General features: G+C 39.3%; 1 protein-coding gene across 4 annotated transcripts in view; it reads right to left on the bottom strand.

Annotated features, from left to right (window-relative positions):
• LOC139771639 (lachesin) overlaps positions 1-20,917 on the bottom strand; it is a 172,255-nt gene that overhangs the window by 81,792 nt on the left and 69,546 nt on the right. Inside the window, exon 1 of one of the 4 annotated variants that reach the window (XM_071704566.1) lies at positions 17,092-17,822. The exons of 2 other annotated variants lie outside the window; for them this stretch is intronic. In XM_071704566.1, the coding sequence (XP_071560667.1) occupies positions 17,092-17,146 (55 nt within the window). In that variant the 5' untranslated portion in view covers positions 17,147-17,822. Of the gene's footprint in view, positions 1-17,091; positions 17,823-20,917 lie in introns of those variants that run through there. One more of the 4 variants, XM_071704570.1, reaches the window with a different exon arrangement.

Here is a 20,917-nt window from a genome sequence, read left to right as displayed (position 1 = left end):
ACGGTGATATATTTAAGTAAAAACGTACATTTTTTTTATTTCGCGGTATCTACGGAATTTCACGCTCATACGTCATGTAGTAGTTAGGCACGGTTAAATACTTTAGACGCTGACGCGTCCTATCAGTACCTTCTGCTCGAGTTGTGCGGTTTTGCTGTGCAGCAGTTTTTATCCACGTCTCGTCGAAATTCTGCTGAGTCGTTATAAATATCGATATTGATGACATTATCATTATCGATATTATTTTTAATAAGATACATTTATAATATGAAAACATTACGTAACTCTAACAGTACTCACTAAAAATCGAGATAGTTGTTCAATTAATATAGCAAATCTCGTCATTCTTTAAGCTCTCTCTTCTCTTTTCAATCCAAAAACAATAATATATATAATATTTAACTTTTCTATAAACTAATTAATTTATTTTAAAAAGTAAGTATTTTTTTATTGTATTCTTTTAAGTATTCTTAGATTGCAACATTTAAAATTTAGAATTTTAAATAAAATAAAGAATAAATTACATGTGATTATTTTTGACATATATATGCTTACAAGATGACTAAGGTGTACTATGCTTTTTATTTATCAAATTCAAGTAGCTGTTCAAATTTCAGATTTTCTCAAAATCCTAAGCAATTATAATAAAATTTTGTTTGTTAAAGATCAAACTAGGGTATCAAACATTTAAAAAAAAATAATATAAAAGAGATAAAATATTTTCAAATATTTTTTATGTTTTCTTTTGTGAACGCTTTTTATCCCTCTTACATTATTCTATATCATAAAGCAAAGCAGTCTCTATATTACTCTATAATAATACAGCTGATCACAGCTATATTAGCTATACATAATTCTTCCATTATTTTTTTATCGTAACTCGTACTTTTGTCTGAGTGCCTTTAAGGATAAAAATTGCAATCTATGCAAAACGTTTCTTTGTCGGTCTCGCGGCGCGGTATTCGCGAGTTGCGCGAAGACTCTTTCATGCGTGTCGTTGCAGAAATGTAACACAATATATTCAGATACGTATTTCAGAAAACAGATTACTTCCCTCGCGCGTATATTTCACGTGCATCAAATGCATTTTCGCTTCAACCGCAAAACGTTAGTAATTTTAATATACGTGAGTTACAAGTGTGCAACAGTACGAAGGCGAAATTGCGGGCCGGAGAGCCGTTGTTTTTCCTCGCGCATATCCCGTAATGCGATATGACGGAAAATTGCATACGTTTTAAAGTTCGCTCGACAAACTGCAACACCAGGCGTACTCATGGTCGCAGCCATCACATATTCATAAACGTCCTACATAGCCAAAGCGGTATGTGCGGTCACTTGCTTGTACGCAATTGCGGTGACTCCGTCATCGTAGAGAACACATTATCATCTCTTTCTTGCGAATTCCTATACTACATTTCTTGCTATTAAGCGATGCAGTTTTATCAGAGAGCGCATAAACATCGCTATTATACAACGTAGATTTTACGCGGACTAATGCAAATCATTTTCCGAGGCCAATTATGTTAAACGTGAACTATTTGCCGGGAGCCGTCGCATTTGTACGATAAGCCCGTGAAAGTTCTTAAGGTTATTTCAACGAGGGCACGAATCTCTTCCTGAAAAAAACTCGAGATTACCGTGATTTCCCGGAGCGAGGGTGAACGCCTCGGAATGTGAAGACTGACTGGGTGTGGCTAGGTTCATTTTCCTTTTATTCAGTTCGCCGTCGGTGTAGCACGGGAATTTCAAACATGAAAGCGTCTCGTAGCTCCGTGTGAAATAATCCGAAACAATACTACTCGAAACAACGACGCTACCGTAACGATACCGATCCCTGCATCTCTGTAGAATAACGCAACGACGTCTTTTTTAACACGCCACGCTTCCATAAATCGTATTATAAATCAGCAAACACGAAATTAAACAAGAGTAAATTTTGAGACTGTGAGATTGTAGTCTATACTTATGTAGATAAGTATGAAATAATGCGGCAGTTGTAAAAGATTCTACAACTTCACCGATTACTAAATTTTTTTCAAAAAATACATGTTAATTCGAAAGTAGGAAACCTAATGACAGTATAAATAATAGAAGTATATTATACAATATTTAAGTTATTACTGATAAATTCGAATAGAGATATGTATGTAGACCGTGTTAAAAATAGTATACGCTACTTTTCATAGATGTTAATTCTTTAAAAATTTGTAATTAATCTTATCGTAATAAAAATTCAGTTGAAGGTTATCTTGTTTCACAATTTCTCAATTTTCAGCAGTAAATATTTTAGTAACAGAGTAACTAATCAAGTTTGTAAATAATAAATCACAAAATGTAGTAAATCTGATGCTATTTATCAATATACGTTCCAATCAACGTATATTTTTAAAAAAGCTTAACTAGGTGATAAAACTGCAAATTTCTACAGCTTGCGCATTGTTCCAAATTTATCTAGTTCAAAGTAAGAGATTCTGTTAAGAAGTTCGTTTAAAATTAACTAAAGGAGATTTTATTATTTATTTAAATCCTTTCTAAAGAGTTTAATTCATAAAATTCTTGATTTTTTATTACTGCAATCCTTTATTCTCTATTGCTTATAACTCAAAAGCTGTTGATAACATTAACGAGCAATGCTATTCTTTCTTATTTCGTTTTTAATGATTACAGAGTGTTACTAGAAAGTATTTCTTTTTGCAAATTTTGATTTCCTATATGTGTTTGTGCGTTCAATTCTTATCTCATGGCCAAGGCCACGTTTACTTGTAAGTCAATACGCGTACGTAATGCTTATCTTGGTTCAAACTTGGTAACGAGCAATAAGGTAACCTAAGGGTGCTTCTCCGAGTACTCTGAATAGTTCGCGTTAGAAGCTGATTTCATGGACGACGTTGCCAAGTTAACATAACTATTCGCTCGTGGTTGACGTAATTTCAATGCGATGACAAAGGTCTCGCTCATAACATATGACATTTCTTAGATTAAAGCTGCTGCATTATCCCCCATTTGCCACTTTACTTCTTCAATGTGAAAATCGACATTCGACATATACCTTATTTTCATATATATATATATATATATATATATATAAATGATTCGTTATTAAATATATTTTATCTTAAGGTAAAGATCACAACTTGGAGAACAAAGCGCGTTAATTGTATATCAATAATACCGAGTGTGCGACTAAAACGTTTATACTTGGTTACATGCATTCTTACGTTCGAAGGAATATATAAAATCCTGGTTGCGAGGGTGGCAGCTCGTCCGGACCATCGAACAGAGTTATCGAAGCGATAGGGAAGTTATCCGAAGCTCTGTCCCTCCGTAATCCCGCCTGCTCGAGCTATTATCCCGGAAAAGCCAGTCGAACATCCGATTAGGAAAACCGAACATACGTTATTTCCTTCGCGCAGGAAACGTTCGCCGGCAGCTCACTCGCAGCAAAATGACATTTTATCGTTATTACGTTTATGATTTGAAACCGGCGCTCATCGATCCTCTTATAAGCGAATTTGTTGCGGTGGTCTTTATCAATCTCAGAATCCTGCCATTGAATCGAGCCAAACCATAAAGAACGATCAAAGCTTCTCTTAAAACGCGGATGGTGAATTATACCGCGCGTATAAAAATAAATATCTATTTGATATAAAATATTTTCATATTTATTTGTTATTATAAAAGTACATATATACATATAAACAAATTGCTATCTGTATGAATGTATTAAAGATTTTCGAATCGTTAAATGACGACTTCTATATCGTCAAAAGATGTGCCAGAAAATTGATAACTGCGCACGATAATAAGCAACGGTTGAAGTTAACAAGATAACTGCATTACAAGGCGTCTGAAATCGCGTTAGACTTTGGAACGCGAGCATTCCTGTGCGTCCTTTGTCAGAGATTCCTGCTGCTTCTGCACGCAAGGTAAAAGTCTCGTAAAAGCTTCGTGACGACTTAAGCGGCAGCGAAATAGATGCAAGCAAGGGAGCGAAAATCCGGCATTGACAATGGAATTTTTCAACGTTTTATTCTCAGGTGCTCGCTGCTTGTAATTGATAAATGGCGTCTCGAAGAAGGAGAATGAGCGCGATGGATACAGAATACCTACGTCGCGCAACTGGGATAGACAGGGATAACGGTAGGAGTGTGGGTGGGGTGCAAAGGGGGTGGAAAGCGGATAGAAGAGAACAGAGAACTGCAGTTTCACCGCATACCGGAAGACGAAGGCACGGCCGGTCTTGAAGCGTTTCATGGCAAACCAAATATTCGCGGTATGCACCGGCGTTACACGCCGGAATTTCCAGCATGAAGTCGTTATACTGCGAGACCACTTATAATTAATTGCTCTAGTTTATAATCGCCTTGCGGCCATTGTGACGCGACCGCCCGAATAACGCGGATACCCGTACTGCATACTGCGTATCCGGATACACGCTTTTATTTTACTTCGCGGAGAGATTCGCATATTTCGCGAGAGATGCGCTCGCGCAGATTAATAACACCCCGCGCGCTTATCACTAGCCCCAGCACGACCCAAATCGCCTCTCATCGACGTGCATCTGCGGAGGACAAGCCGCCCCGATAAATTAGATAATACGCCACGCGTGTTTCCGCTTACTTGCCGCGCCTGCAATTAATGAAGCAATAACAAGCAAATGGCAAATAGCGCGTTTATTTCGCGACAATTGACTGGCACGTGACAGAGTGCAATAATTCGCGGAAACTTCATTAATGCTTATACGCTTTGGTGAGTACATTTTGGTTTCCATGTCAATTACAACGCATAGAGCATTTGATGCTAATTTCACGCGTCTCCACAGCAGATTTAATCAGAAATTTCCTATGCCGTCATGCATGTGATAATCAAAATTTATTGGTGACAATTTTAATTTAAAATTATATTATAAAACTGTTTGTAATAAATTACGTTCGTCATACGATAAATTCCCTACGCTGTAATACATTAGGTTCATGATCACGGTTTCTTTTTAACAAATATTAAAATAAAACATGTTTTGATATAAGAATAAAGGATTTCGCATAAATCATAAGTTTATTTTTAGTTTTAATATGTTCACGAAATTTCAAGCGATAGCATATTTTCTGTAATAATTCCGGTAGGTCAAATAAACTTTGAATTGTCGATATTAGAAATCTTGATTTGACAGCTATATGCATGAGACAGCTATACGAATCACATGAAATTTTTTTTTCTAATAATTTAAAAATCAAATATGTGAAAGATTCAGAGTATCGCAACAATGAATTTAAATTTATTAAGCTATGGAAGCATTTATCATCTTATTCTCGATTCTAGTATCATATTTTATTATAGAAAATAATTTGTTTCCTACGAAATGCAGAGTATAATACGTGTTAGTGTTAGTGTTAGAACTATTAGTTCTATATAAATTAGAAGATTATAAATATGAGACAATGTATTACTGTATGCCTGTATGGCATCCTGCTATTAGTTTAAAAATAAAATAATCAACGAATAAAAGATTAATATTCAGTATAATTTTGAAATATTTCTTTGTTTAATTATTATCCATTAATATTTTTATTTGACTTACGTTTTGTGAATTGTAATCGTTCTAATATGCAAACAATAAAATAAGACTACCATGCACGTGTATTTATTTGCGCGTAAATTTTAAAACTCGTGTTTATTCATTTGCGACATGGTGGGTCTTCAAAGATGAAATTTAAGCTCTCTGTGAATTTAAACACGAACCGTGTCTCTGTATGCCTTCCGCCGATTAGATGCGACCGCGGTTGTTTGAGTTTACAGATTGCGCCTGCGGTATGTTAAAGCTACCTTAGCAAATTACTATCATATGTATATACGATTCAACACGATTTGATTTGTCAATCCATAACTTAAAAAAAAAACATATGTAAAATGTCTAATAACCATTACGCAATACTTTAATAGCGAATTCTTTAGATTAGAGTAAGAAATCTTGACACGAAAATGTCGAGGTTGCAATAAGTTTCGACTATAAGAGATAAAATTCATTAATTAAAAACTAAACGTATCAATTTGCCATCTATTATCGATTTTTATCTCTTATTAACCCTGAGATAATTATATAAAAAGATATATATTTCATTTTATAACAAAATACTTTATTAAATGTCACGTCATCTTGATTCGCATTTTAAGAAACGACATATTTAATCACATGTTATATTTATTTATAATACTGTATGGAACTTGTAATTTGATAGATACATACATACATTTACAAATATCTTATTTAAATTTTTACATATCTATTATCTTAAATTAAAATAAAATATAATTTATTACTCACAGATACAATGCACAGTAGCAGAGTTTTAGCATAACGACATTTATCTGTAATATACAAATATATTTAAATTATAGCAATGCTCAAAAGAATTAGTATTTGAAGAAATAATTGTTGCTTTCATAAAATAATTAATTTTGCTACGTAATAAATAAAGTAATACATAATAAATCACTCACCCCAAAATTACTCTGCTGTCGCCCGACGCCAATCCGGGCCACTCCTCCTCTCAATTTCTCCTTGTTTCTTCGTAGCATTCACACAACACTCGCGAAAATAGAGTTAATTACGATCACGTGCGCAGTAATCACACCAGAATACGGTACTTCGCACGGCACTCCCGACGTTAATCGTATCCCGACGTGCACTTTATTACATTGTGACGAAAGAATAACGCGAGAAAACATACCAATCCCATGGGACTACGACCCGCTCGATACCGGCAAAGGTCTCACAAATTAACGCAATAGATAAACCAGGATCGATGGAAGATTTAATCAAAATATCGAGATGTATAGCATCATAAACTTTACACTCATATTGTGCGCGATACGATATGGTCGACAAACCTATGGTTAATTAAAACATGTAATGAACTGTCCAAAAATGTGCAATCAAAATTTGGTATATATACATTTCGATACACACAAATCCCGTAAAATGCCCGACTTATTAATAAATCATTGATATAATCAAATGGTTTTTCCGTTCCTTAAATCATACGATTCGTATGTCACTTCACGCTTTTATTTCGAAAGTAATAATAGATTCGATTAAGAATTCAGATGGTAATACAAAATTCAAACATTTCTAGAAAAATAATTATAACTCGTAAATATTGATTCATAATTTCTATTTCCTATCATCGTTTTTGTTTTTACTTTAGGGGTTTTATATATGAATAGATTACGCGAAATACATATCTATTTCGATAAGTAATCGTGGAGAGCTTACGATCCCTTAATCATGGAAGTTAATTAACTGCAAGAACTATTATTCGCTAATTATATTCACAAGGATTGATCGCGTTTGGCGTCTCGTGGCACTTGTCGCGACTACGTCGCGAGGAGTAAGGAGTAATGCGACAATACAAGGAGCGGCTCGAGCTCCTACCTGTCTATTCGACTCTCGAGGTCAAATGATAACACAGCGACTTTGTATACACGCCAGCGCGAGCGCGCTGTACGTTACAAAAAACAAGTATCAAGGCCGCGTGCCAGCTGATTTGTTGCTGTCTCGAAATACTTAATGTTCTGTAAAATAAATTTTCGCTAAATATATCTTATTTTCTGTAATTGAAACAATGGATAAACTATTATCGTGTACTTTGCGCTTTATTTTATAAATTACCTGAGATAACTCAAATAATTTTTCTATTTTTCCATTATATTATTAATTTCTATTTCTTAAAAATTGTAGTTCTTACATGCAAATTATATAATTTTTTTTCAGGAAAATTTGTATTTAATAAATACATTTAATAGAGTTATTTTTAATGTTTATTTGAAGAATAAAAGTATACTTTACTTCGACCTGAACTCTTTTTAAAAAGCATTTCGTGTTTAACGTATTAATAACAAATGTACTTATATAATTTTGTAATTATTTATGTAGTATACTATGCAGGAAAATTAGTCAAAATTCTGATTATCAATTATTGTATAATATAGACATTGTATATAAATATAAGATGCAAATACGATAACTTTTACTTAAATATGTTACTAAAATATTATATTTAATATAATATTATTTTTTACACTTTGATAATCGTTTACACGTTGCTAATATTACCTGGAGATTAAAATGGGATTTTTGTGATATTTTACTTTCATAGCGTCATCTGAAGGGGTTGAAGAACTAATTGCTGAAGTTTTCCCTCCAAGCAACAATTTACGGTGACTCGCGCAAGAACACGATGAAGCAATTCGTCCGAGCAAATCGAGGCAATTAATATTCAGCGGTATAGTAAATTTGTTTTTAAGCTCCTGACGTAGATTGATCGAGTGGACTTTTAATATAAATATTACGTCTCACAAGAATTGTGTCACTGTCAAATGCGCGCCACGCGATAAGACAATTTGCTGAACGCCTCGCGTAATAATTCACGTCGGCGATACGGATGCTCGCTTGCGATATCGATTTCGCTGAAACGACCAGAGCAATGCCTTCGCTCCCCCCTTTCCCCCAGAATTTCCGCTGAACTCCCAAACGAGATTCGCCAGCGAAAGAATTCAGACTATCGAGCGAATTTGCATCTGCACCTCGATCCTGAGCTGTCGCATCAAACATTTATCTGAACCATTAAATATTTAATGTCGCACCAGCTGCGAAAATCTCGTATTGGAATAGGATGACGTGCGTCCCATAGCGAAAAAGGGTTTTAACGAGAATAAAACGAGCGAGAGAAAGCAGGAAGGAAGTAGGTATATGATGTGAAAATAGAAAATCCGTTATTATGAGAATTTCGCGACAATCATGGAATAAAATCTGAGAAAACGCGGTTGATATTACAAACTCCGACAAGATCGAGGACAACATCCTCTTTAATATCCGTGAACACCGTAATTTCTTTGAAAATCAACAATTCTAATTAATTCAGCTTTAACATTGAGAAAAACATACAATTGTGTTGGCAGCAAATTGCTCATTGGTCATTACGCAATATTATAGCGAGACGTATTGATCTTGTTCATACTTAATTTGCGTTTGTCGTCGTGTTTATTTCAGTCAACGACTCCGACGATTCATGGTTTACTAAGTTTACTTGAACGAACGGAAATAACATGCTTCAAATTTGGATTTAGTTGTCAAATCTTCTCGAATCCACTAATTTATTTTGCAAGTTATATTTTGCAGGTATATTTAACAGATTACGTGTGCTAAAGTTGTACTGATCAGTAGAATATTCATTATTAAAATGTAATCTCTAAATGTTTACGTCGTTAAGTTCTATTTTCTAACAAAAACAATAAATCAAAATCCTTTATTTATTCGACTTACACTACCTATTATTATTTTACTATAACAGATTTTACTTTTTCCTTACATAAAAATCTTAACTTCTTGATAAAAAAAAGTCATAGAATTCATGCAATACTATTTATTACTACAGTTTCCTACGAAGAACACAAAATGTAATTGAAAAATTTTATATATTATAAACTTTGAATTTTATAATTATTGTTAAAAGTTAAAATTACAAAATTAATTAATAAAATATATTAATAACGTACATCTTGTAAATCAAATAACATTTCTGTTAAAGAATATCATATCATAATGGAAATTTATAACTTAACATATGTTATTTTGTTATGTTGAACTTTGTGATCTACGCATCTAGTCATTTGTGATAACTCTGCTAACTAAACCAACGGGCAATAACAAGTTACAGACTTCGTCACTGACGTCATTTTCACTAAGCTGTACAAATTTCAAAGCACATTTCAACACCGTAAATATTTGTGTAAGCTATACTCAACTTTGCACTCGACTTTACGTGAACAATTTGTAAATGCGGTAACACATTTTACTTTTGTAAATGTTTGTGCAAACAACTGCATAATTGCGTGTGGATGTATTCCTGCACATTTACACGAACGAGAAAGAGCTATAGGCTGATCGCTGCGCAGGTCGGCAATACAAGCGACATTTCGATTTAAGCTTCTTACCGGCATTGCAACTCGCTCGATACTCGGCTCCGTAACTGACGGAATAATACTGACTGTCAAAAATGACAGTGTTATCGGTGATAACATGGGCTTTCCGGACGACGGATTAACGAGTCACTCAGGATTTCGCGAACAGGACGCACGGTCGTGATAGAAAGACAGGGAATGGGACAATGATAACGGGTTCAGCCCTAATCTAGGTCCATTAGCTTGACAGATGTAACAGTAAACACGATGCCGTTCTGATATCGGCTTGCAAATTACAACGCTCCCACCTGGAGGACTATGATAGACAGGTCTGCGCCCGGCTGATTACGGGAATGGCGGCCTGGCGAATGGAGGTTTCGCAGAACGAAGATAATACGAGGGCAATTAGTTCTCGAGTAATACCGCGACGTCGTCAACATCTGGCCAGCTGGTGATGCGCGTGATTTTTCCCCGAGTCCCGCATCATCAACGACGCGGCTACGTCTGTTCCACAGAACCATTTGCAACTGGTGTTTGGTTGGAAAATCGACGAGATTATACCTTTCGATTGAGCTTTCGATATTCAGCCGAAATTAATGTGAATGAAAAGATCGAGACAAATGATAGTATGGACATAGACGTTTTAAATTAAATAATATGAGAATCATAGAATTTTACTTTATTATTAGGTTTACGAATAATCATTCTAACAATTATAATTACGAAAAAATAAAAAAATTAATAGAATGTCCTAGATGTAAAATATACTCTAAATTTATTTTATATGTTTCATCTGCATATTTCGTAATCAATGGTTATATATTTCCTAAGTTAAAAAAAAAAAACAAATATCTAGAAGAAACTACATCAAAGTATGTTTTAGATTTTAGAAGAATATCGCCTGTGTATGTGTCACAATTGCTTTACACAAATATTACTTATTTCTCCAATTTTATATAAATTTATAAATATAATGTTTTTATAGAAACTATAATTTTATTGTGTACGAAAGAGGTCACAAATAGCGATGAACAATTAACGCTGCGCATAAGCATCAAAGTATGATAAAAACAATGTTTCAGTGATGCTATATAATAAGCAAGTTGTGCGATGGTGCGCATGAATGTACTATGCATGAAAATATTAGCATTTATATGTAATACTGTACAATAATCTTCTCATGCAATGCATTTAATAAATAAACTTTTTCGTGCTTGTGCACGTATATATGTATTAAATTCACGCTTTAATGGAATTTTTTTAATATTAAAAACACATTTTATCTTTTAGATTGGTATCCTCAATGATACGAATAAATAAAACCTCGCGGTCTACATTAAAGTGGAATAATAATCTATATAATATTTCTAAATAAAAAAGCTTTTTATAAGCATATTCATAACCTTCTCAAAATTTCAAATTACAACATAAACAACGCAAAAGCCCAAAAGGGATATTACATATATATAATCGACTGAAAGTTGAAATGGAAAAAGTTATGTCTTTATGTCTTCTAGGCCCTTTTGTGTTTCAAAAAAGATATCCATAAAACTCTATGAAAATAAAAATTCCTAAAAAAATTAAAATAAAACATTTCTTTTATTTCATATATTGCGTCTAAAATGATATACCCACACACATTTGGGTAATTATCCAAAATAAATTAAAAAATAAAAATAAACCAAGATTCTTTTTATCATTCTCAATGGGAACGATCAGTTTTGCGAAAGTAATATTTCTATGACTCATCTGGCATGAACATAAAAAGTGGAATGTGTAAAATCGCTATAAAATATAAAATCATGTCTAAAGGTCTTCAAAGCTTTATTACGTATCCGATCTCGTCTCCGCGCGCAGTAGTGTTTGAGGGTAGTAAGATATGCATTATTCACGAAGGCAACCGGAATATCGTCCCCTCTCTTAATACCGTCCCATGTAATTCTGGCTCTTGTACGTGCTGTACTCTGCCAGAAATGTATGAAACTTATCCCACTTCATCCGTTTAGTGATCTGTAAACTATAAAGCATGCTTCTATTTTGCCATCTCTATTTGACGTTTCCCGATATGCCCATCAAGTATGAGCATAAAAGAATATCGTGTTCTTGCATTTCAATCATTCGTGTGTGTGTAATTGAACTACAATCTATAAATTTCACGTTATCGTTCATCTCAAGAATTAAAACTTTCATCCCATTTATGTGGACGTTATAATTTCACGCAGGTTTGCAGGAATGTGTTAACCAACCAGCGATTATCCGAGTCGCAGATGCAAACGAAAATGGCGCGCCATTAAAACGTGTGTGCCAGATAAGTGGGGTCGGCTGCTCTTATCGCCTTTCCACAGACGCGTGCGTCGTGATACCATATTGGTAGCGGAGCTGCGTTGTCTATTTTCGGGCATTCTCGAATTTCGGTGAGGCTTCGTAACGCCACGATTTCATGGCTCGCCCGATGAAATACAAGCTCGCGACTACATTCGATAGCGAGCGAGCGCGAACAAATGTATCCCCGGCACGGCCACGAAATCTCGCCGTGAAATTCCAACGCATTTCCCTCGGACACAGGAAAGGGAGGGATACATGGCAACGTGCGCGCAAACCCCGACTTTTTTTACTGCTTGTTTAGCTCGCGCGAATGACCCTTTTGAAGTTAATGCCCCATGAGCGTGCGCGCCCATATACTAAAGCAGTACGATTGTTGCCGGCTGAAAAATTCATCGGGCGCGTGTGCACACGAAAATGGGGTCCTCGTCGACGGTGAAATCTAAATTCCGCTTGTACGTTGTTCGCGAAATGTGGGTAGCAACATTCTAGTCATATGACGATTTGCTTTCGCCGAAATGTTCAATTATTAGTCGAACAACGGCGGTCGGGAGGATGCGCTACCGATTTCAAACGCACAACCGTCGCGTTATTTTATAACACACAGCGGATGGATAACTTCCTCCATTTTTAATTTTTCACGTACGATGGAATATTTATCCTGCACTTCGCCACATCGCGTAAATGTTCACATACGTATCAAATGTCATTTCCAATGCTCATAAATACGTGAATATTGTATTTATATATTTATAATTTATCATTTTAACGAAACGATCACAGCAGCACGCTAGCCGACTAGCATAAACATCCAAAGAGGCTAATGTGGCAGTAAAAACTGATTATCATCTCGATATTCGTTAAATATCGTCAACATCGAATGCCCTACGGCAATTGGCAAAATGTAACGAGCGAATAAAAATCTCCCTCGATTGACATTGGAGCGAAGCGCGCGCGGCGAAATCTTCATACATGCTCGCATACATCGCGAAACATATATCCGTTCGATCATCGCCACAGGGGCGGTTCAATTATTACCTATTTCGATGGCGCTTCGCTGCCGTGCCGTACCGTGACATTATACGCGAGCCGCATGACACGTTTGTGCACCGCAGTCGCACCGACGAACGTTAATCTTTAATCTCCGCTTCTTTCGCGCCCCGCGGGAAAGAAAAACCGTTCGAACAGCCGCTGTATTCCCAAGGCCGAGCCCCGTTCAGGAAATTGCGCGCGGGCTCAAACCGGCTCGGATTTTCAAATTGCTTTACGACGCGATAATGGAGCCGGAACGTGTGTACGCGTGTGCGTGTACGTGTGTGTGATGTGGGTGCTCGCGACGAATTGACCAGAAGAGGATTGACCGGCGGGCTTTTTTTTTATCGCAGGCAGATTCCGCGGGCGTTACGCGGATTCCGGGCGAGCCCATTCGATAACTGACCGCATTAGCGGTTCTGAAACTTCGTTCTATCCCCCGTCCCATCCCAGCCGGAAGAAGAACGGGTTAAGCGGCGCCCGTACGTTCTCATCATCCTGAAATTTACGCGACGGCACTAAAGCAAATTACGCTCCGCGCCGAGTTCGCGGGTTGTCGGGCTCGCATAAAGAGTTCCTTCCTATGCGCCACCCTCCCATGCCACCCTCTCCCGCCGCGGGCTACATCGTCGGACTATCTCTCTCTCTCTGTCTCTCACCCCCGCGCTGTTTGGCGAGTTTTTAAAACCGTCGGATTATGTGCGTCCGGAACGGTAATTTGGCCACTTATTAAAACGTTGTGCAGTTACGTAAAGCTCGCTACGCGTTGCACTCCCTTTCCTGCCGCGTCGCGACGGAGAATTATTGCGTGCCAGAGAATAGCGCGCGGCAAATAGAACGCGCGATTCACGCTTCCGACGTGGTCGTGTCCAACGAAGAATCAGTAGAGAATATTCATGGAGCAGAGAAGGAAAGACATAACGCAACTTTTTTCCTCTCCGTTTGTTTATAACAATTAATTAACTTGAGAATTCGCCGCGGCCTTGCCGTAACACAAAAGGAGTATTCGAACAATCGCCCCTCCACTCGTAAACTTATTTACGAATAGATTTATTAGCTTGCAGTTATACAAAATAAATATACGATCAAATATGACATTATATTAAAATAAACTTTTAAATATCCAATACTTGCGTCCTCTTGCGTCCTCTTGAGCTCTGATTCTGAAAAAATTGCTTTATGTGTGTGTGTGTGTGTGTGTGTGTGTGTGACTACTATCTTCCATTATGGTATTATACATTGGCACAGAAAGAGATGAAAATGAGGTAAAAGATGAAAAAAAAGAGATATATTCAAAATGGCTTTTGCAGAGATAAAAAAAATGCTACTCTTTACTTCCTTCGTTGTTCTATATTCTCCGTGAATAATTAAATTATTTTACAATTAACCCAAAAGCGTTCCTGCGTTAATGAAGCATGCAGTTATTTTTATCCTGTTAATATTTAGGATTTTTATTTTCAAATCTATTAGTCCATACATACACAAAAGTTATTAGAAGATTTTGAATATCGTAGTTATATAAAAAAGCTTAATATTAATAACGTTATTGAATTTTGCGAAAAAAAACTTTATGTTTAATACACGCGCAGGAATTTAGTATCTTGGATAAAATAATGTTTTCATATAGATATGTGATTTCTGTAACATTCTTCTATTCATTGTTCTCATATTCTTCTATTCATTGAACTCGTGCTTTGTATTTTTAAAACTCAAATTTGTCACTGTAAAATAAATTTTACAATATTATTATTGTAAACGCTACACGTATATACTATACATTCTTTTAAATGCTGTAGCAAAATAAAATGTTTTTTTGATGTGATGACCATGAACACGAATATCTCTTTTTTATGAAAATAATCTTCTATTTAAAAATGTTCTTGCATTTAGAACTTGCTAAATAATTAATTCATATAATTTATTTATCGTTATCTATACTAAAACTAAAATTCAATATATAACGTTATTAATATTAAGACTAATAAAAAGTTTAATTCGATAAGTCATAAAATTCGATAAGTCGATACATTAATCAAATTTTAGAACAACTCAGTTTGGTGGTGGCAAATATGCGCGGAAGATTTGACATATTCGATGTTAAAAGTATTATAGTTCGGAAACGATAACATAAATAACGTTTCACAGAGATGATATGTCGTTTGCCATACGTCTTCCATCTGTGACGCCGAACATTGAATTCGAAATGAAATGGGCGAATCTTTCAAATCTAGCGGAGAATTCAATCGTGTCGTGAATTGATAAAATTTGAAATATTCATCGATTTTTATCTCAATTTCACTCTCAATTAAGATCCGCTCGGACATTATGAATGAGATCGACTTGTACGTAATCGGAGGACGAGTCTACTAAATTAAGATGTGACATTTCAAAGTGAACTATATTTAATGCGAGCAAATGATATTTAATATGCGCGAACCTACGCGATCTGTAGCTTCTGACGTGATCGCCACCTACTCATTTAGTTCGCGTTGCGGCATGCGAAGCGTAGTTGGCGAAAGATAAGGAGTCTCCCCCCGATACGGGGAGAGGCTCGTGCCACGTGCGGGACACGGATGAGCGCGGGGGGGGGGAGGAAGGGGGGGTTCGCGCAGGACCTAAATCAAGGAATTTGCGGAGGGTATATGCGGCGCGTGGATGAGTTGCTCGTAGCGATGCGCCTAACCATCCTCGAAATAGGAGAGATCCGCATTGCAGTTAAGTACCCCGATAGATCCCGAAGCTCCGACCTGAGACTCCTGAGAGCACGAAGCCGGGCGGAATTAACTATTGTTTCGGTCTACGATTTTTTATAAGAGGCTGCAATTCGGTAGGAACTTGTCAATGGGGGGGGGAGGACTACCAACAACGACGTTCGCGAATTTCGAAAGCTTAGCGCGAGTCGTGAGAAGGGAAGAAAGGGGGAAGGAAACGTCTTCGAGAATGCGATAACTCGACTCGAGTACAATCGGGGATATGTAAATCGTGGGCGCCATTTAGGGGGGGGGGGGGGAGAACGAGGGAGGGACACGATCTAAACAGTCGCCGCAAACGGGTAGACATCGGTTTGTCGGCAAATAGATCTCGGCTAAATCCGGGAAGGTTGCGGAAATCGCGGTGGGATTGCCGGTAGAAGCTGAAGCTCCCTCGTAAATGAAATCCTCGGGAACGAGGCTCCGGCGGAAGAGTTTGATATCAGGCCGGCAGTACGTTAAGGGGGGAGAGGCTGCCGCCAGTCTCGCCAGGTGGATTCGCCGCGAATTTGCATTACAAAAAACTGCCGCGGCGCGCCCGAGGTTGAGGAGCAAGTCAAAGAACGCGCATATATAAATCCGGTGAATAGTCGGGGGGGGGGGGGGTACGACGCACTTACGCCCCGTGGTGAAAGAGACACGCGTCTGCTTCTATTTACGTATATATAATAGGTATATACGCAGCATGCTTTTTGCTTGGAGTAATGAATAACGCGGCGAGCGATAAGAATCGCTCCGAGACAGCCGTGCTCGGAGACAAATTCCATTCGATCAGCTTTTTTAGCTCGCAAGCGCGGGACGGATTTTTTTTATCATCGAATTCCGGAATTTTAGACGCTCCATTCAGCGAATCTGTTCTACTTGGTTCGGCTCGGAATACGAAAAACGCGCATATATTTCACGTGCCGTCGGGATACGGAAACGCGAACGTACAAAACGCAATCCGTCGCGAGCCAGCGTCGAACTGTCTCGAACGAAATAAACGGATAATTATCCTCGCACGAAGATAATGATAATATTCACTCACTCACCATTCGATGCTCTCCTTCCTCGATACGCTTCGTCTCTCGATGCGCCTCCATCTCGCGACGAGCTTCGTTGCCTCGAGCACTCACTCGTACGCGACGGCGACGGCGACGGAAAAACCCGAAAAATGCGGCTGCTCGCGACGACGCGAATTAATTACCGATTCGACACTCGCTCGTCACTTTGCACGGTACTTACGATATTCCGCGATACCATCCCCCCACTCGATGCCGACACCAGAGTTCTTTGTGAACGAGTCTCTCTCCTTTCTCGATGCGTCTCCAATGCTCCATTTCGCGACGAACTTCGTTGCCTCGAGCATTCACTCGTACGCGACGGACGGAAAAACCCGAAAAATGCGGCTGCTCGCGACGGCGCGAATTAATTACCGATTCGACACTCGCTCGTCACTTTGCACGACACTTACGATATTCCGCGATACACTACGGACGGATAAAAATAACGCGAAACGCGGAGATCGCGCGTCGCCGTCGCCTCGAGAAGTGTCCATGCCGTCCGGCGTCCATTACACACTACGCAGTCCGTTCGTTACTCCAGTTTGCGATCAACTTGAAGTGTGTGCCGATAGATGAGAGGTGCGTCGATTGGCTCGGCCAATTAATCGCAAGTCAAGATGGAGGATTCGCGAGACGCGAGTAAAATCGGAGCACATTCGGCGGCACGTATGTAAGCCAAATCGTATGTATTGTAACAAAACACGCGGAACGCACAGCGCGACGATTTTCTTCTGCGTATGATTTGAGATTCGAGATAATACGTGGCGACGGCACGTTAACACGACAACCGACGCGTGAATCGTAACGGTCGAGAGCGACCGCGGCGTACTCGGCAATATGAGTGGTGGGGATGGGAGAGCGGTAGAGTAACTAGGCACGGCGCGCGCGGTATGCCTAAAGTCATCCTACCCCCACTCCGTCCTTATCGCTCGTGTTATCGAGACGCCGCGCCGCGGCCGCATGCCGATGTGGCGACGTCACCGAGTCTCTCCCCCCCCCCCCCCAGCGTCGCGCGACATCTTAACCCTGAACGAGCGCGAGCTTCGCGCGTTCCGAAAGTTTTCCCCCGACGCTCCCTTTAGTGAAGTTACCGTTACATTTATCTTGCGTGAACTTGCGTCAAACAAACGTATGTATACGTAACCGTGCGTGCGAGGCAGCGTTCGCGATCTTCGCGACTTCGCGTCCCGCGGCGTTCTATTCGAATCTTTCGTGGCGAGTGTGTCGTGCAAAACGGAGCCATCGGATCGCGGTACGCGTTCGCGAACTGTGTTCTTTCGACCGCGACGCGTGTGGTGTGTGTTCGAAGAAATGGAGTGAGAGTAATGGGTCAAGACAGGAACTACAGGAAGTGACGGACCAATAACGAGCCTCGAGTGACCTTTCGCGAACTTGCGTCTAAAACGTCACCAGTAACCGTGCGTGCGAGGCAGCGTTCGCGATCTCCGTGTTTCAAACCATCCGAGTCTTTTTCGTTTCGAGTGTGTCGTGCAAAAGGGAGCATCGGATCGCGGTACGCGTTCGCGATCTGTGTTTTTTCGACGCGACGCGTGCGGTGTGCGTTCGAAAAAATGGAGTAAAGGTTAGATTGACATGTAGACTGTGCGGGTGTCTTGCGTTTTGCGAACTGCGGCCTATGTAGACCGGGCTTAAGGGTAACGGCCCCTGCACACGGGTCGCGGAAACGCTTGCCGCGCGGTAAGCTGCGACGCGGTAGCCAATAAACTTCTGGTTCCTACGAAAAAGTGACACGTACTACGTTGATTGGTTAACCTTTCCGTGTCCCGTGTGCAGAAGCCGGTTAAGGTTACCCAACCCTCCCCCCCCCCCCTCGGAAAGCTATAACGGCGCGGCGTCAAGACAAAGTGACGGACCGACAGCGAGCATCGAGAGTGATCTTTATTCTTTCGTGAACTTGCGTTCTAACAAATGTTGGTAACCGTATTGCGTGCGAGGCAGCATTCGCGATCTCCGTGTTTCGAAGTTTCGAGGCGTTCCATTCGAATCTTTCGTTGCGAGTGTGTCGTGCAAAAGGGAGCGGCCGAATCGCGGCGGTACGCGTTCGCGATCGGTCGTATTTTTTCGACGCGACGCGTGTGTCCGAAGAAATGGAGTGAGAGTAAACGGCGTCAAAACGGGAAGCGACGGACCGACAGCGAGCATCGAGAGGCGCCGTACGAGGTGGCGGGTGATTATCGCGCCGCATTATTTCGACTCGCGTCCGGGGAGTGAATGAACGTCCGAAACAATGGAGCAGCCGACGACATGACAATGACGGTGCGTCGACCGGTGAGTGAATTCATTTGTTACATTCGCGCGACTAATTATACATTTATTTGGCACTGCTGTCCGTGCGAATTAGATAATAGCGGTAATTATATATCAAGCGCGCGGACGCAAGAATAACGTGATATCGAGGAGAAGACGTGACGAGGTACTGCATTGCGAGCAGCAAAAAATCAGTTTTTATAATAACATATTTAAGAAGGATCACATAATTAATGTAATATCTAGAAAAATACATATTATTATATTTAATGATAAATTCTGCATATCTGATTGCGTCAAAAAGATTAACGATATTTTACAACCAATTCGAAGAAACTGAATGATTAGTCTATGAATTATAAACAGTTTAATATAATAGATTTTGTATGAGTGAATCTTCAGAGATGCAAATGAGATAGATATAATATACGTTAATGATTAAAGTAATTAAATTAACTTAAAATCAGATAGACAGATTTTATTCAATTCCATTTTCGTGATTGATACCCAATACCTATAATCGGGAAGAATTACCTGCCTCGACATCTTTCCTAAAAATACATATTATCAATCTGAAATTTAATCGTTTTACTTCATGTCATTACTGTCGGAAAATCGGACGTAAATAGTCGCCCTCTGAGCCAAGTCAAAGAGTTAACGAGCGGAATCGCTATACCTGCAATAGATCGAATAGCGTTAACTTCCGTTTGTGTGCCATCTCGTATCTCGTGTATCGTCTCACATGGAAACGTCGAGGACAGGTTGCGCTCTTACGAGAGCAAGTAAGACGGTATCTAGAGGCGACCACATTTGCGAACGTTACCGCGGCTGTAAATCTCCTCGCCGCGCATCGGAGAGCTCGCAAGTAGATCATTATGCACGCTGCAGCCGTAATTTTGTCTTTCCCTTCCGTTCTCCACCCCCCGGCCCCGGGAGCGCATTTCGTGCTTCGGCGTGCTGGAGAAACTCGCGGCATACATCGGCGTGGCGGCGCGGCGGCGGGTTCCCTGGAGTGCCACTATATACATTCGACTGTGCTACCGAACTACCCAACGGAATATCGAGCCCGAAGTCGAACGTTATTCCCTAGTCTGTTGATTTATCGCCATTATTAATACTAGGATAATATTACGCGATACGGACCGTTAAAACCGGCGTTAAAATCCGCTTCCAATATTGCCGCTTAAGGCAGATACAGGTGCGCGCGATGATCGATGGCCGTAATCCCATTGCGAAATCCTTTAAATCCCGACCGTCGGTGTTAAAAACACCGATGAGTTTTCGTACATGCTAACGACCGGATTGCTCGTAATAAAACTATTTTCCGCATACGACGCGATTCTCGGCTATTCGGCTATTCGCCGACGAGAGTTGGGTACGCAACGTGAAATGATTTTATAACGCTCTGAAGATTCTGGAACTTCATTTGATTGTTGGTCTTATTCGTGCCCAAAATGGAAATACGTGAATCGAGTTATATGCGCTCTCGAATGTCTTTTCGCCCGAATAACTTCTGAAATTGAAATGTTATCAGATGTTGAA

The sequence above is a fragment of the Temnothorax nylanderi genome, unplaced genomic scaffold, assembly GCF_030848795.1.
Source record: "Temnothorax nylanderi isolate EJ_2023f unplaced genomic scaffold, tnyl_v1.0 TNYL_tig0042_pilon, whole genome shotgun sequence".
Classification (NCBI taxonomy): domain Eukaryota; kingdom Metazoa; phylum Arthropoda; class Insecta; order Hymenoptera; family Formicidae; genus Temnothorax; species Temnothorax nylanderi.
Note: the sequence above shows the minus strand (reverse complement) of the source record. Positions and strands in the feature narration are given on the sequence as shown.